At 45.3% G+C, this 15,772-nt stretch overlaps 1 protein-coding gene across 1 annotated transcript in view; it reads left to right on the forward strand.

The window, feature by feature from the left end:
* Positions 1-15,772, forward strand: part of jph3b (junctophilin 3b) — a gene marked incomplete at both ends in the record, with an annotated part of 92,697 nt that overhangs the window by 59,645 nt on the left and 17,280 nt on the right. The window contains 2 exon segments of the mRNA XM_083655013.1: positions 1-120; positions 122-703. The exon segment at positions 1-120 is cut by the window's left edge and continues 197 nt beyond it. Coding sequence (XP_083511139.1) covers positions 1-120; positions 122-703 — 702 coding nt within the window.

A 15,772-nucleotide genomic window follows, 5' to 3' on the forward strand; every position in this document is an offset into this window, starting at 1 on the left:
AGCGCCCGCTTCCACCGGCAGGGGGCCGTGGACCACGGGGAGAGGGCGCGCGAGGGGGGAGAGAAGCCTGGAGGAGGGGGGGGCCAGATGGAGATCCAGGTGCTGATGGAGGGAGGCGAGGGGGGGGGGGAAGGGGGGGGAGTACCCACGGGCCACCAACAGCTGGAGCGAGGACAAGTGGAGGGCCGCGTCGTCGTCGAGAGGAGCGCCTCGCACCAACGGACACAAACACAGCTCCTCCAATCACAAGTCCCGGGAGCACGGCTCGTCCAATCACAGGCAGGCCCGGGGCGACAGGTGGTTCGAGTCGTCGTCCGCCTCGTGGACGGCGCGCGGGCACAGAGGCGTGCACGGCCGGGCCGGCCGGCTGCTGGAGCAGGACGAGGAGAAGCTCAGCAACTACGAGATGGAGATGAAGCCGCTGCAGCCCAGAGACTCCAACACCCACAAGCCCCACGGGCACCGCGAGGAGAGGCACGGGCACGCTCACGGAGAGGGGCCCAGGCAGAGGCATAAGACCCGCGAGGGGAAAGACGGCGGTAAAGACTCGGTGCACAAGCCGCCGGACAGCAGATGGCCGGGGGACAAGATGGACTCGCGGGGGACTCTACGACGGGACGTCACCCTCTCCCCCCCTCTGAAGTCCTCCCCCATCACACCAGAGCAACAGGACCACAGCCTCACACAGAGCAAAGGCAACTCGGTAAGACTCCCGCTAACACATCACCGACCGGTACAGCTCTGTAGGACAAACAAATACAACACAAGGCTAGGCAAGGTTTTTATGTAACAAGACGAGGCATTTCTAGTTTCAGTTCGTCCTGTGCGCACAAATGATTTCCGATGCCTGCTGTCACTGGTGGGAAATGTGCCTGAGAAGAAGGCATATTGAAACGTGAGAAGGAAACTTAAATCTGTGTCCTAAACAGCAGGAAGTACAAACTGAAACTTAAGAGCGAAATATAAATCTTTGTCCTAGACAGCAGCAAGCGAGTGTTCTGACTAACAGAGAACGGGCAAGGGAGGTACGGTGGTGCAGTGGTAAGCACTATCGCCTCACAGCTCGAAGGTCGTGGGTTCGATTCCCACCTGGGACGATGTGAACGCTGAAGGAATGCGTGCCCGTCCGCATGTCCTCGAGTGCCCACCGCCCGGGTGGGGTCGTCAAAAGGGCCTTTCTGTGTGGAGTTTGCATGTTCTCCCCGTGCCTCCCGGGGGTTTCCTTCATATAGGAACCCCCTTCACAAAAACATGCAATACCCTGGTTGCTAATGTGATTCCTCCTCTGGTCGTTAAGGGCGCCTGTTCAGAGGGAGGGGAACTGGTTGGAATAGCGTGATCCTCCCACGTGCTATGTCCTACCGGTGAAGCTTCCTCTGTCAGGTGAAAAGAAGCAGCTGACTGACTGCCCATGTCTCGGAGGAAGCTTGGAGCCAGTCTCGGCTCTCCCCAGATCGGCAGAGGATGGAGCAGCAACCAGGATTGAGAAATCAAATGAGCACTAATGGGGGATAAAATGGGATAAAAAATCGGGGGGAAAAAAAGAGAACGGGCAAATAATAAAATGGGGGGGGGCGCAGCCTTGTCTCGGGGATCTGGAAATAGGAAATTGGGCGGAGCATGTGTTTCCAGTCATCACCATTGCCGTGGGGGAAGAATATAAGGTTTGAATCATGAAAATGAATTGGTTCCCAAACCCCATGTGCCGTAACACTGACCACAGGTAATGCCACTCTAGGCGATCGAACGCTTTCTCTGCGTCTAAGGAAAGTACGGCACATGGGGCTGGGGAATTGGGAGATGCGTCAATGATATGTAATAATCTGCGGATGTTATTGGTCGAATACCATTGAACTTCCTTCCTCTGTCTACATTTGAATGGCCTGAAGTACAGATGGTCTCTGGAGCATTCAGTGCTTGTGGAAGAGATGGACTGAGCTTGAGACTGAGAGACTACTGATCTCGTGTTACGTTACGTGATCTGGACAATGAAGTCCTTCGAATTTTCAAAAATTCTAACCCTTGCCGTTACAAGACTGTTATGAACATGAGCCTATTGAAAGCTGAAGACAGCTAACAGAATACCCTGTTCTGAACCCTCTCTATACTAGGGGTGTCAAAAATAATCGATTATAAGATGCATCGCGATGCGGACGTACACGATTCTGCATCGATTCACAAATGTCAAAAATCGATTATTAAAAAATATATAGATTTTTTTTATATAATCAAATAAAATATAATGGAAGTACATGCAGTTGTTTATTTTAATTATGGATCATAATACAATGCAATTCCAAATGCACTTTTATTTTAAAAGTAGCCACACAGTGAGAAAAAAGAAAGTGAGAAAAAAAATCATGTATTCGGGAAAAAAAGTGATCCATCGATTTAAGATGCATCCAGATGCATCGAGATGCATCGATAATCGTTATCGAATCGAATCGTAGCCCTCTGAATCGTAATCGAATCGAATCGTGAGGCCAGTGAAGATTCACAGCCCTACTCTATACAGTATAACTGTGACGTTTATTAAAGAAACCATTTAGACACATTCTGGGGGACTAAATGGTTTCCCTGATCTACTGCTGTGGGTGGCAGAGAGGGTGGTGTAGTGATACTGCTGTGGGTGGCAGGGAGGGTGGTGTAGTGATACTGCTGTGGGTGGCAGAGAGGGTGGTGTAGTGATACTGCTGTGGGTGGCAGAGAGGGTGGTGTAGTGATACTGCTGTGGGTGGCAGGGAGGGTGGTGTAGTGATACTGCTGTGGGTGGCAGAGAGGGTGGTGTAGTGATACTGCTGTGGGTGGCAGAGAGGGTGGTGTAGTGATACTGCTGTGGGTGGCAGAGAGGGTGGTGTAGTGATACTGCTGTGGGTGGCAGAGAGGGTGGTGTAGTGATACTGCTGTGGGTGGCAGGGAGGGTGGTGTAGTGATACTGCTGTGGGTGGCAGGGAGGGTGGTGTAGTGATACTGCTGTGGGTGGCAGAGAGGGTGGTGTAGTGATACTGCTGTGGGTGGCAGAGAGGGTGGTGTAGTGATACTGCTGTGGGTGGCAGAGAGGGTGGTGTAGTGATACTGCTGTGGGTGGCAGAGAGGGTGGTGTAGTGATACTGCTGTGGGTGGCAGAGAGGGTGGTGTAGTGATACTGCTGTGGGTGGCAGAGAGGGTGGTGTAGTGATACTGCTGTGGGTGGCAGAGAGGGTGGTGTAGTGATACTGCTGTGGGTGGCAGAGAGGGTGGTGTAGTGATACTGCTGTGGGTGGCAGAGAGGGTGGTGTAGTGATACTGCTGTGGGTGGCAGAGAGGGTGGTGTAGTGATACTGCTGTGGGTGGCAGGGAGGGTGGTGTAGTGATACTGCTGTGGGTGGCAGGGAGGGTGGTGTAGTGATACTGCTGTGGGTGGCAGAGAGGGTGGTGTAGTGATACTGCTGTGGGTGGCAGAGAGGGTGGTGTAGTGATACTGCTGTGGGTGGCAGAGAGGGTGGTGTAGTGATACTGCTGTGGGTGGCAGAGAGGGTGGTGTAGTGATACTGCTGTGGGTGGCAGAGAGGGTGGTGTAGTGATACTGCTGTGGGTGGCAGAGAGGGTGGTGTAGTGATACTGCTGTGGGTGGCAGAGAGGGTGGTGTAGTGATACTGCTGTGGGTGGCAGAGAGGGTGGTGTAGTGATACTGCTGTGGGTGGCAGAGAGGGTGGTGGAGTGAGTGAGGAGGTGATATGATACGATATCATGGTGAGATATCATTCAAAACCTAAAGGACATCAGACTTGTCCCTGATCATTACAGGTATCAGTATCACAGTGCGTCTCAAATAGTGACCTTTTACAATGACAGTGATGAACACCCACGTTTGTCCTATCAAAACGATATGCTGACAGATTTGGTTTTGAAACCATTTTACATGCAGGGGGTCAGCAGTTTGTATATGCATGTTTCACTTGATGTTATAACTTGTTCTGATTCAGATTCAGTCTAATGGCTTAGTAACTAAACACATACAGATGGATTGGATGAGCCGTTATTTTACACAAGTCCCCCCCCCCCCTACAGAAGTTCCCCCCCCCCCCCCACACTTTTTCTCCCATTTTCTCCCCAATTGTTCTCGGCCCATTCCCCCTGCTGTTGCTCCACCCCCTCTGCCGATCTGAAGGAGAGCCAGAGACTAGCACATGCCGCTTCTTTTCACCTGACAGCGAGGAATTTCCCTGGCAGGACGTAGTAGCCCATGGGAGGATCACGCTATTCCCCCCAGTTCCCTTCTCCCCGAACAGGCCCACCGACCGACCAGAGGAGGCGCTATAGAGCTCAACAGTCATGTGATGTTTCTTGCCCCAGAAGTGAATTCCCCATTCGTTTTCTCTATCCATTTTCTCCATTTCGAAAAATCCTTATATAACGAGTTTAAAGGAGAACTTACCTCCAAAACACTTTTTTTCAGCTTTTAACCAATATATATGACTTTGGGGGTGATGTGTGAAGAATTCTGGTCAGAATTTCCACATTTGACACCAAACTGTTGCCATTTTACCATTTGTATCATTTTTCAGCAGCATATCTGGCATAAGCGCCCTCTAAGGGTCAAAGACTGCTTTTTTTTTTTTTCTCTCAAATGAATGGGAGATTAGGAACACACTGACGTCACAGTGTTCCCAAAGACTATGGGATTTCAAGATAATTACTCCCCTACCCCCCCGTACCCTTTCAGCTCCTCAGAACTCCAAGCCTATTCTTATTGAAGTTTGCTCTTAAAATACTGAACCAAACGTCGTCAAAGTTGGCACATGTCTTAATTATAGTTAGTTTCCTGCTGAATGTGTCATTACTTTATTGATATCTTACCTGGATAAGCTCGAATGATGATGTTTATATTATCAGTCCGAGTTGCAAGCACTGTCTCCAGCCCAGAGGCAGGCGGGAGAGAGTCGTACTGTAACATGGACGAGCCCCAAGCTCCGCGGGCGCGCGCAGCAGGCCAGCAGCAGCTGGGCTCTCTGTGCTCTGAGAGCAGCAGAGAGAGCAGTCTGATATTTCCGCAAACAAATATGGTCGCAGTTTAGCGCACATGTAAAATATAACGCTATACTACGACGTGACAACGTGACAAAGCTTCTCTAAACACATCGGCTACTATCATATTTCCCTGCATCCCTCCTACTGAGATTATATCGGTAATGATTTTGGACAGACTGAATGCGCGGAGGAGGAGGAGAGATCTGCAGCTCTGCCCTGAGTAGCCCTGAGAGACACTCGCCTCGCTCCGACTACTGTGCCCGTCTGTGAAAAGCGTCCTGTCCAGTCGCACCTTCGCAAACAGATGCGGGATTCCCTCAATCCTGTACCCAATCTCAGACTGTATTCTCTAAATCGCACACCAGCTATTTCTGTCTGTTTGTTTGTTGCTCCATGAGGTTACGAGCGCCCCATGCATGCAGCAGGCTGTTTCGCCAGCCTGGGTCTGGCAGGAGGGACGAGGCGCAGCCTGCCCTGCACTGCGCTGAGAGGAAAACCTTTGCACAACTTTTAACAAGAATCACGAAAAGCCCCCAAACTAAAATTAAAAACGGATTTCATTGCGCGGTTTATCTCTAGTTAGACGAGGGAATTACGTGGAGAAATCTCGCATTGTGTTACCCCAGAGCGAGAGGTTTGTCCTCACTGTGTGCTGTGTGCTGCGAGCAGCGAGGCTCTTAACGTAAGTTTAGACAAGCCACGCACACACACATGGGACAAAATGGGACAAAAATAATTAAATTTCTAGTTCGCCACTGAATGGCCAAATTGATATAACTATCAACCATTTCAGGATTTTCTGTTTCCATACAGGCCACCAGCGTTGGCTAGTTGTTGATAATTATAAAGATATTGCCCCTCTCAAATAAATTATTTTTGAGGCAGTAGGCAAACTGTAATGGCGTCGATTTCCGAAAAAAAATCTTGACTTAACACAGCCAAAGAGTCTAGTATAGACAAGAGTATATGTCATTTCTTGGTTTTTTCCATAGGTATTTTCAAATCACTGTTCTAATACATATCTAGGGGGTAAGTCCTCCTTTAAGGCTTGAACCAAGCCAACCAGTCTTCCAGAGTATCGTGAGTGACCATAAAACATTAAACTTTCAGCAAAAACAAAAAATAAATGCAGGAAAAAAGATCGAAAATTAAAAAGAAAAATCCGCTTTTATTTTTTGTTTTTGCTGAAAGTGAAATGTTTTATGGTCACTCATGATTCTCTGGAAAAATGGTTGGCTTGGTTCCATAGGTGTCAATTTGGTATGGCAAGGTATGGCACTCGCCATACCAAATTTGAGAGAGAGAGAGAGAGAGAGAGGGCAATGCACATATACGTGTGCAGATCAAAGCTCCTTTAACGAGCAGATAGCTACCTGAAGTGCACATTAAGGAGCTACATGTCAGCTGTGACACCTATGTTGTTGTGATTCATTGTGCCTGCCTGAACAGATCTCCTTACTTACATATTAAATGATGTTGTTTGTTAGCATACCTTGCTTGCAGACAGTCTCTAGCAATTCACTCACGGTCACTTGCCCGCAGCTCGGCTGCTGTGTGGCCTTACCTGCCCTATTGGCGCGCGCACAATGTCTCGCTCTCTCTCACTCAGTCTCTCTCCCTCAGACTCTCTCACTCCCTCTCCCTCAGTCTCTCTCCCCCTCTCCTCTCTCCCTCAGTCTCTCTCATGAGCCTCAGACTGATGACATCAATGATGACATCATCACTGATGACATCATCACTGACATCACTGATGAAATTATCACTGATGACATCACTGATGACATCATCAGTGACGTCATCAGTGTGTGTGTCTGTCTCTTGTGTGCACACACACACACACACACACACACACACACACGTGTGTGTGCATCATTGATGATGATGATGCATCATTGATGATGTCACAAATGACATCCGAATGAACACTGATTCAGGTAAAATCTCAATCTTAGTGTTACTAGACCTCAGCGCTGCCTTTGATACGGTTGACCACGAAATTCTATTGGACAGACTGGAAAACTGGGTCGGGCTTTCCGGCACGGTCCTAGAGTGGTTCAGATCTTATCTGCAAGACAGGAACTACTTTGTCTCCATTGGCAACTACACATCTGACCAAACCAAAATGTGGGGTACCCCAAGGATCAATTTTAGGTCCTGTCCTGTTTAACCTTTATATGCTCTCTCTGGGCCTAATTATGCAAAAAAACAAAATAGCTTATCATAGCTATGCAGATGACACCCAACTCTACATAGCCCTCTCATCGGATGACTATGCCCCCATAGAGTCACTGTGTCAGTGCCTTGCGCAAATTAATGATTGGATGTGCCAGAATTTTCTCCAACTTAATAAAGACAAAACAGAGATAATTGTCTTCGGCAAAAAAGAAGATAGGCTCAAAGTTACTGCTCACCTCGAATCCCTATCTCTGAAGCCAAAGGACCAGGTAAAAAATCTTGGCATTATTATTGACTCTGATCTAAATTTCAACTCTCACATCAAGCTTATAAGAAAATCTGCCTTCTATCATCTAAAAAATATAGCAAGGATTAGAGGCTATATGTCCAAACAAGATCTTGAAAAACTAATTCATGCTTTCATTTCTAGCAGGCTAGACTACTGCAACAGTCTTTTCAATGGTCTTCCCAAAAAAGCTGTTAAACAACTTCAGCTCATTCAGAATGCGGCTGCTAGAGTTCTAACAAGAACCAAGAAAGCTGAACACATTACACCAGTTCTCAAATCCCTGCATTGGCTGCCAGTAAATCTTAGAATAGACTTTAAAATTCTGCTAATAGTTTACAAATCTCTCAACGGGTCAGGCCCACACTACATCTCTGAAATGCTTCTACACTATGAACCATCCAGATCCCTGAGATCTTCAGGCACTGGTCTACTAATTGTCCCAAGGACCAAATCAAAACATGGTGAAGCCGCGTTCTCCCACTATGCCTCTCATAACTGGAACAAACTCCCTGAACACATTAGATCTGCCCCTACTCTGCCTATTTTTAAATCCAAGCTAAAGACCTTTATGTTTACTCTTGCTTTTAACTGCTACTAAACTACTGCCTCTCTCGGCCTGTAATTAAAAAAAAAAAATTCCTGTACATTTCCAACAAATGGACTGTACATGTAATAATAATACTGAAGAGTGCCTTGTAACTTATTTAAAACAGAAATAATGTTTCATGTTTGTTAATTTGAGTATATATTTTAACTAAAACTGTCGGCTGTGTTTTTTATGTGTTTTTTATATGTGCATTGCTTTGCTGCTTGTTTTTTCGATTTTTTTTTTTTTGTAAAGCACCTTGAATTGCCTTTGTGTATGAAAGGTGCTATATAAATAAAATTTGACTTGACTTGACTTGACTTGACTTGACTTGACAATGCCTCTAACCATCACTGATGATGTCACAATTTATGACATCACTGATGACATCACTCTGTCTCTTGTATGTATTTGTGTGTGCATATGTGTGCCTGTCTGTCTCTTGTGTGTATGTGTGTGTGTGTGTGTGTGTGTGTGTGTGTGTGCGTGTGTGTGTGTGTGTGTGTGTGTGTGCATGTGCGCGCGCGCGTGTGTGTGTGTGTGTGTGTGTATGTGTGTCTGTCTCCTGTGTGTGAGTGAGAGTGAATTTATGACATCACTGGATGATGTCACAATTTATGACATCACTGATGACATCATCACTGGGACTTTGTGTGTGGGTGTGTGTGTGTGTGTTTGTGTGTGTGAATTTATCACATCACTGATGTCATCAGTGGGACAGATGGATAAACAGACAGACAGACAGAGCCCTAGCTCTCTAAAAAGCTCAAACAAGCATTGCACCACTGAAGTAAAGAACATGTTACATGACATTGACATTTTCGAAAATAAAAAACAGTTTTGACAATCATGAGTGGTTCATTAAATATTTAGTAGGCTCAGGTCTGAGTGCCAAAGGGGTGCCAAAGTCACCCCCTCTCCCTCTTCATGGGATTTCATCCGCCATTCATTTTTCCATAAACCTTGCTTAAAATGCTTATAAAAATTGTTTTACTTGCTCAAACCAAGCGATTCGACTATACTTAGAATCAGGGGAGACAATGCAACATTTCACTCATAAAAAAAAAGAAAAAGAAAATATATATTTTTTTTTCGAATTTCGACTTTCAATAATAAAAGTCGACCTTGATAATAACAACGAATATTCGAAAATTCGAAATTCGATGCCCATCCCTACTACCGGTACATGCTGCTGCAAGTTATAACCACACATCATAAGCTACATGCTGCTGCAAGTTATAACCACACATCATACGCTACATGCTGCAAGTTATAACCACACATCATACGCTACATGCTGCAAGTTATAACCACACATCATACGCTACATGCTGCTGCAAGTTATAACTACACATCATACACTACATGCTGCTGCAAGTTATAACCACACATCATACACTACATGCTGCTGCAAGTTATAACCACACATCATACACTACATGCTGCTGCAAGTTATAACCACACATCATACACTACATGCTGCTGCAAGTTATAACCACACATCATACACTACATGCTGCTGCAAGTTATAACCACACATCATACGCTACATGCTGCTGCAAGTTATAACCACACATACGCTACATGCTGCAAGTTATAACCAGACATACGCTACATGCTGCAAGTTATAACCACACATCATACGCTACATGCTGCAAGTTATAACCACACATCATACGCTACATGCTGCTGCAAGTTATAACCACACATCATACGCTACATGCTGCTGCAAGTTATAACCACACATCATACGCTACATGCTGCTGCAAGTTATAACCACACATACGCTACATGCTGCAAGTTATAACCACACATCATACGCTACATGCTGCTGCAAGTTATAACCACACATCATAAGCTACATGCCGCTGCAAGTTATAACCAGACATACGCTACATGCTGCTGCAAGTTATAACCACACATCATACACTACATGCTGCTGCAAGTTATAACCACACATCATACACTACATGCTGCTGCAAGTTATAACCACACATATGCTACATGCTGCAAGTTATAACCACACATACGCTACATGCTGCAAGTTATAACCACACATCATACACTACATGCTGCTGCAAGTTATAACCACACATCATACACTACATGCTGCTGCAAGTTATAACCACACATCATACACTGCATGCTGCTGCAAGTTATAACCACACATCAGCTACATGCTGCTGCAAGTTATAACCACACATAAGCTACATGCTGCTGCAAGTTATAACCACACATATGCTACATGCTGCAAGTTATAACCACACATCATACACTGCATGCTGCTGCAAGTTATAACCACACATCATACACTGCATGCTGCTGCAAGTTATAACCACACATCATACACTGCATGCTGCTGCAAGTTATAACCACACATCAGCTACATGCTGCTGCAAGTTATAACCACACATCATACACTACATGCTGCTGCAAGTTATAACCACACATCATACGCTACATGCTGCTTGCATTGTGATACACTCTCTCGCTCACTCTCTCCCACACTCTCTCACACACTCACTCTCATTATCCTTGTCACACCACTTGCTCACTTCAATACAAATGTGTGTAGTAGTGTGATGACTCTGGTGCAGTGAATGAAATGATGTAGGTTATTTAGTAGTTTGGTGTCTGCTGCTACCTATGACATGATAAAACACACTCACAGATGCAGAGAAGGAGAGAGAACCCCAGCGGTCCTCTCCGCACCTTAGTAACAGCAGATTGGCAAAGTAGCCCCTTCCTCACAGGAGGCCACCCTATTGGTTAACCGCCGCTCTGTTGCTAGGGAACAGCGTATGCCTTGCTCCACCGGTAGCCAATCGGTGGGCGTGTGTCGGCGGCTGGGGGAGGGAGGGCAGAGGGGGTGGGATGTGTGTGTTTGTGTGTTGGGGGGAGATGGAGCCGCATGCAGCCGCAGAGAAGCAAGTGAGATTTGTGTAAGACAGGTTCACAGCATACACAGATACTATCACACTAAATATACAGTACACAGGGAGTGACTGCTCCGGCGCACGCACGCACACACACACACACGCACACACGCACGCACGCACACACACACATACACACACACACACACACACACACACACATGCATGCACACACATGCACACACGCACGCATGCACACACATACACACACACACACACACACACACACACACACACATGCACGCACACACATGCACACACACACACACGCACGCACGCACGCACGCACACACACACACACACACACACACACACACACACACACACACACACACACACACAGCCAAGGCCACAGCTCTTCCCAAACTGCCACAGACTTACAATGTTTATTTTTCCGAGTTGTTCCCAGCACTCATTTTTCCGCACTGGAGCGTTGTACACCAAGAGCATTATGGATGCCCTAACCCTAACCCTATGGATGAACAGCCAGTTGAGTTTTCTGAATAGTAAATAAGCAGTGAGCACTGCATTTTCATAAGCAGTGAGCACTGCATTTTCTTTGGCAAGTCTGCAGATTCATTGAGGCTTAGGTTTGGGTTGAGAAAGTGCTTTGTACGTAGACATAAGAGTTTCAGAGTTTGGTTTTCAGTCAGATGAGTTAATGTGCTACTTAAAGGCTAAAACAGAGTAATAATTACAGTTAACAGGATAAATGTGCGCAGTGGGAGCCTTGTTGAGGATTGATCACGGGGAGTGGTGGGCAGCTCAACTGCTGTTCCTCCAGATGTGTTCTGCTACAAGAGACTTTTATAGGATCATTTGTGCTGAAGGGGCTGGTTCCCCCTCACTTTACACAACCCCCCCTAAAAACAACAACAACAACACAAAACAACAACAACAACACAAAACAACAAACAAAACAGGAAAGGAAGCCTTTGAGTATTATGTGCGTGATGCAGTTAAGATTTTGAAAGTCCGGCTATCTTGCCTGAGACAAAGGTGAAAAAGGCCACCTCTGGTCCGCTAATCAGCTGACACAGATCCGTCTTGTTAGCAGCCACCTTGGACACATTCATTGACAACAATGTTGCTCGAATGCTGTAACCGTTACAGTGTTAACTTACAGTGTTACAGTGTAACGCTTCCTAGTGTTACAGTGTTAACATACAGGCCCCTATCGTTGCATCGGCCTAGTTTCTACGCCGAGCGCCTGGCGCAGTGGGCGTGGACCAGCGCACTTGATATCTTGGTCTTGGCGCTACACGCAGCCTAAAGCATTACAACCACGCCTTTTAAGCGTAAAATTATGCACCGTCATGCTCATTGGATAAGTGCAATAAACGAATCGCACGCTTGCCTTTTAAGCTCCAATTCCAGTGATCCAGCAAAACCAGACAAAAGCCAAGCGCTCTGCCCCCCCCCCCTCCCTTCATCCAGTCTGTCTGTCTCCATATATAGGCTATTATTCCATATTATTATGCTTCTCAAACCAATCTAACTGCAGTTTAAATACTGCAAGCATGTAAATACGCTACACTATAGCAAGATCAAAGTGAAAAGAATGTTCTAAAGGCATCAGCTAGAAAAATATAGCCTATCCCTATATGATGAGATTAATTTTATATTGGTGAAAGTTTGTCCAGAAAGATATCGTTTTCTCTCCCCTGCTGCAGGTAGAATGATGCACATAAATATACCCTACATTATGTAAAGTCATTGCATAAATGTGTTTTTATTGTAAAACTAAATGTGAAGTAGGGCCAAGTTATTGGAGCGGACATCACAGTATAGCACATGACAGTAGAAGCGCGTTCCGCAGCGCGTTCCGCTGTCACTTATCTAAATCACGTTAAATCCACAAGAGATATATATAGGCCCAGGAGGACATATATGTTTCACATAGGGTGGTGTATTCATTTCGATGTTTCATTTGGTCCAATATTGAAATGTGTACAATTGCAGGTTGTGTTACCATTACACATTAATTTAGATCAACCTTTTATATCTATTTCGCCTCATTTGGTTGCTATTTAGTAGCGAAATGGAGAAGCACAATGCATGCTGGGACATGCCAGGCAACTTACAACTTATTTTTCCTATATGGGAAGTGTGTTGTGCCTGTCTAAGCGAGGGAGTCAGAGAGAGAGAGAGAAGGGTGACAGAGAAGAGGCAGAAGAGCACTGGCGCACTGAATGGGCCTGGTTTCAGAGAGAGACAGAGAAGGGTGACAGGGGAGAGGCAGAAGAGCGCTCCTTGCAACTGGCGCACTGAATAGGCCTGGTTTTCAAAAGCGCAAAGCGCTAAATTTACGCCAGGTGGGAAGATATCAGTACGCCGTGATTTAAGGCCGACACGCACATTCTGGCCCATTCTGGGACTGCGCCACGCCCATTCGCCCTAAATCGCATTTGGCAGCGTAAAGCCATATTGATATCTTCCCGAAGCAGGCGCAAGGCACGTTTTTTTGCGTTTAAGGCCCGTTTTAGCACCGAAGGCCTGTGGGAGAATAGGGCCCACAGTGTTACAGTGTTAACATACAGTGTTACAGTGTAACGCTTCCTAGTGTTACAGTGTTAACTTACAGTGTTACAGTGTAACGCTTCCTAGTGTTACTCCGACTCCCATTTCCCCTCTCCAATTGCAGCTTTTTTTCAAATGATTTTACAGTTGGAGCTCATTAAAACCGTAGCTTCTTTGCACTGCTTCTGTTGATAAATCCTTGCAAGTATCATTCAAGATTCAAGATTCAAGATTCAATAGTTTTATTGCCATATCAACCAGAATTGATTGGAATTTGTCTTGGCATGCTCAAACAGACAAAACAATCACAGTAACAGACCATGAGAGACAGACAATACAACTACACATCTGCTGCAATGTATAAAAAGTAGAGGAACATGCAATCAAAAACAACTGCAAAATGCAAAACAGTATGCAATACAGTGTACAGTGCAGGATAGGCACAGGCGGCTAGTGCAACAAAAAAAAGTGCACAATGCATTAAAGTGTCTGGTGCATTAAAAGACCAGGAGGTCAAATTAAATTGGGGTGGTGAACTGAACTGAGGAGGAGTTAAGGGCCCTCACTGCTTCAGGGTACGAGCTGTTACGCAGACGAGTGGTTCGGCATTTGATGCTGCGTACCCTTCTTCCTGAAGGAAGGGGGGCAAAGAGAGCATTGGCTGGATGGGAGGGGTCCCTTATTATCTTCAGCCCTAGCTTCAATATGCGCTCGTTATAAATATCGCATAATCTCGGCAAATCCTTACCTACGATCTTCGATGCCGTTTTCACGACCCTGTTCAGCTCTTCTCTGTCTTCAGCTGAACAGTTACCAAACCAAACTGTGATAGAGAATGTGAGCACACTCTCTATCATAGCTCAGTAGAAGTGACACATCCCTATCTTTGAGACTTTGAATTTCCTGAGTTGCCTCAGGAAGAACAAACGTTGGTGGGCTTTCTTTACGATAAGGCTCACATTGACGTTCCATTTAAGAGAAGAGGAAATCGTGGTCCCCAGGAATTTGAAACTTTCCACCTTCTCAACAGCCTGATCATTTATGATTAAAGGCTGGAGTTCAGCTTTATTTTTGCGGAAATCCACAATCATCTCCTTGGTTTTGGAGATGTTGAGGGTTAAGTTGTTCTGGGCACACCACTCGACAAGTGAGGAGACTTCTGCTCTGTAAGCTGTTTCATCATTACAGGAGATCAGACCTGTCACGGTGGTGTCATCCGCAAATTTAAATATTTTGACTAAGTCGGAAAGCGAGATGCAGTCGTTGGTATAAAATAAATAAAGTAAAGAGGACAAAACACAACCCTGGGGAGCACCCATGCTAATGGGCAGTGGCTTGGATAGCCTATTATTGACTCTGACCACTTGTGACCTGTTGGTCAGAAAGTCAAATATCCAATCACACATGGACTTGTTAACGCCCATCTGAAGGAGTTTGTCGCACAGCCTAGCTGGAATTATATTATTAAAAGCAGAACTAAAATCAATAAACAAAATGCGTGCATAAGTAGAATTGGCCTCATGACTGGGATGTATTTGAATAATAAAGTGAGAGTTAGGAAAGTGCTGCGTCCTTGATGGCGTACTTGAGCTATTTCTGATGGTAAGGTGGGCTGAGATAAGAGTCACAATCAGTTTATTTGCCATTTGCAGTAGAAACTACATTGGAGTTGGGGTGCAGGAGCTTCAAAACACACAAAACAAACATGACGAATCACAGCGACAACATGAAACAATTAGATATAAAAGAGTAAAAGAATAAAATAAAAAATAAAAAGGGGACAAAAATAGGGGTGGGACAAAATATGGATACTCACGGTATCGCGATATTTCCACTTGCGATACGTTATCGATACACTGGCACCAAGTATCGATATGTTTATTTAATTTTTTTTTTTTTTTTTTTTTTTTTTATAAACAGGCTAAAATATTATGCTGTGTGTGGTAGTTGAAACATAGTTTCAAGTTGACGTTTATTTATGTTTGTAGTTGAAACAAAAACATAAATACTGTAGGCTACATGAATGGAAATGTTTGATCATTAATATCTACTTTTAGAAATTATATAGGTAGGTAGGTTATATAGGTTTTCTTGTTTTAATAATAATAATAAAAAGACTTAACGTGTAACTTTTCCTCCGTGGTATCGAAAATGGTATGAGTGAGTGAGTGAACTCTGAGAGAGTTCATGTCAATTCTGCTAATAAATACATAATACCTGCTTCTTGCCTTTTAGGGGTATTTTTTTCTCTTCAGT

This window comes from Poromitra crassiceps (assembly GCF_964638095.1).
Source record: "Poromitra crassiceps genome assembly, chromosome: 18".
Taxonomy (NCBI): Eukaryota; Metazoa; Chordata; class Actinopteri; order Beryciformes; family Melamphaidae; genus Poromitra; species Poromitra crassiceps.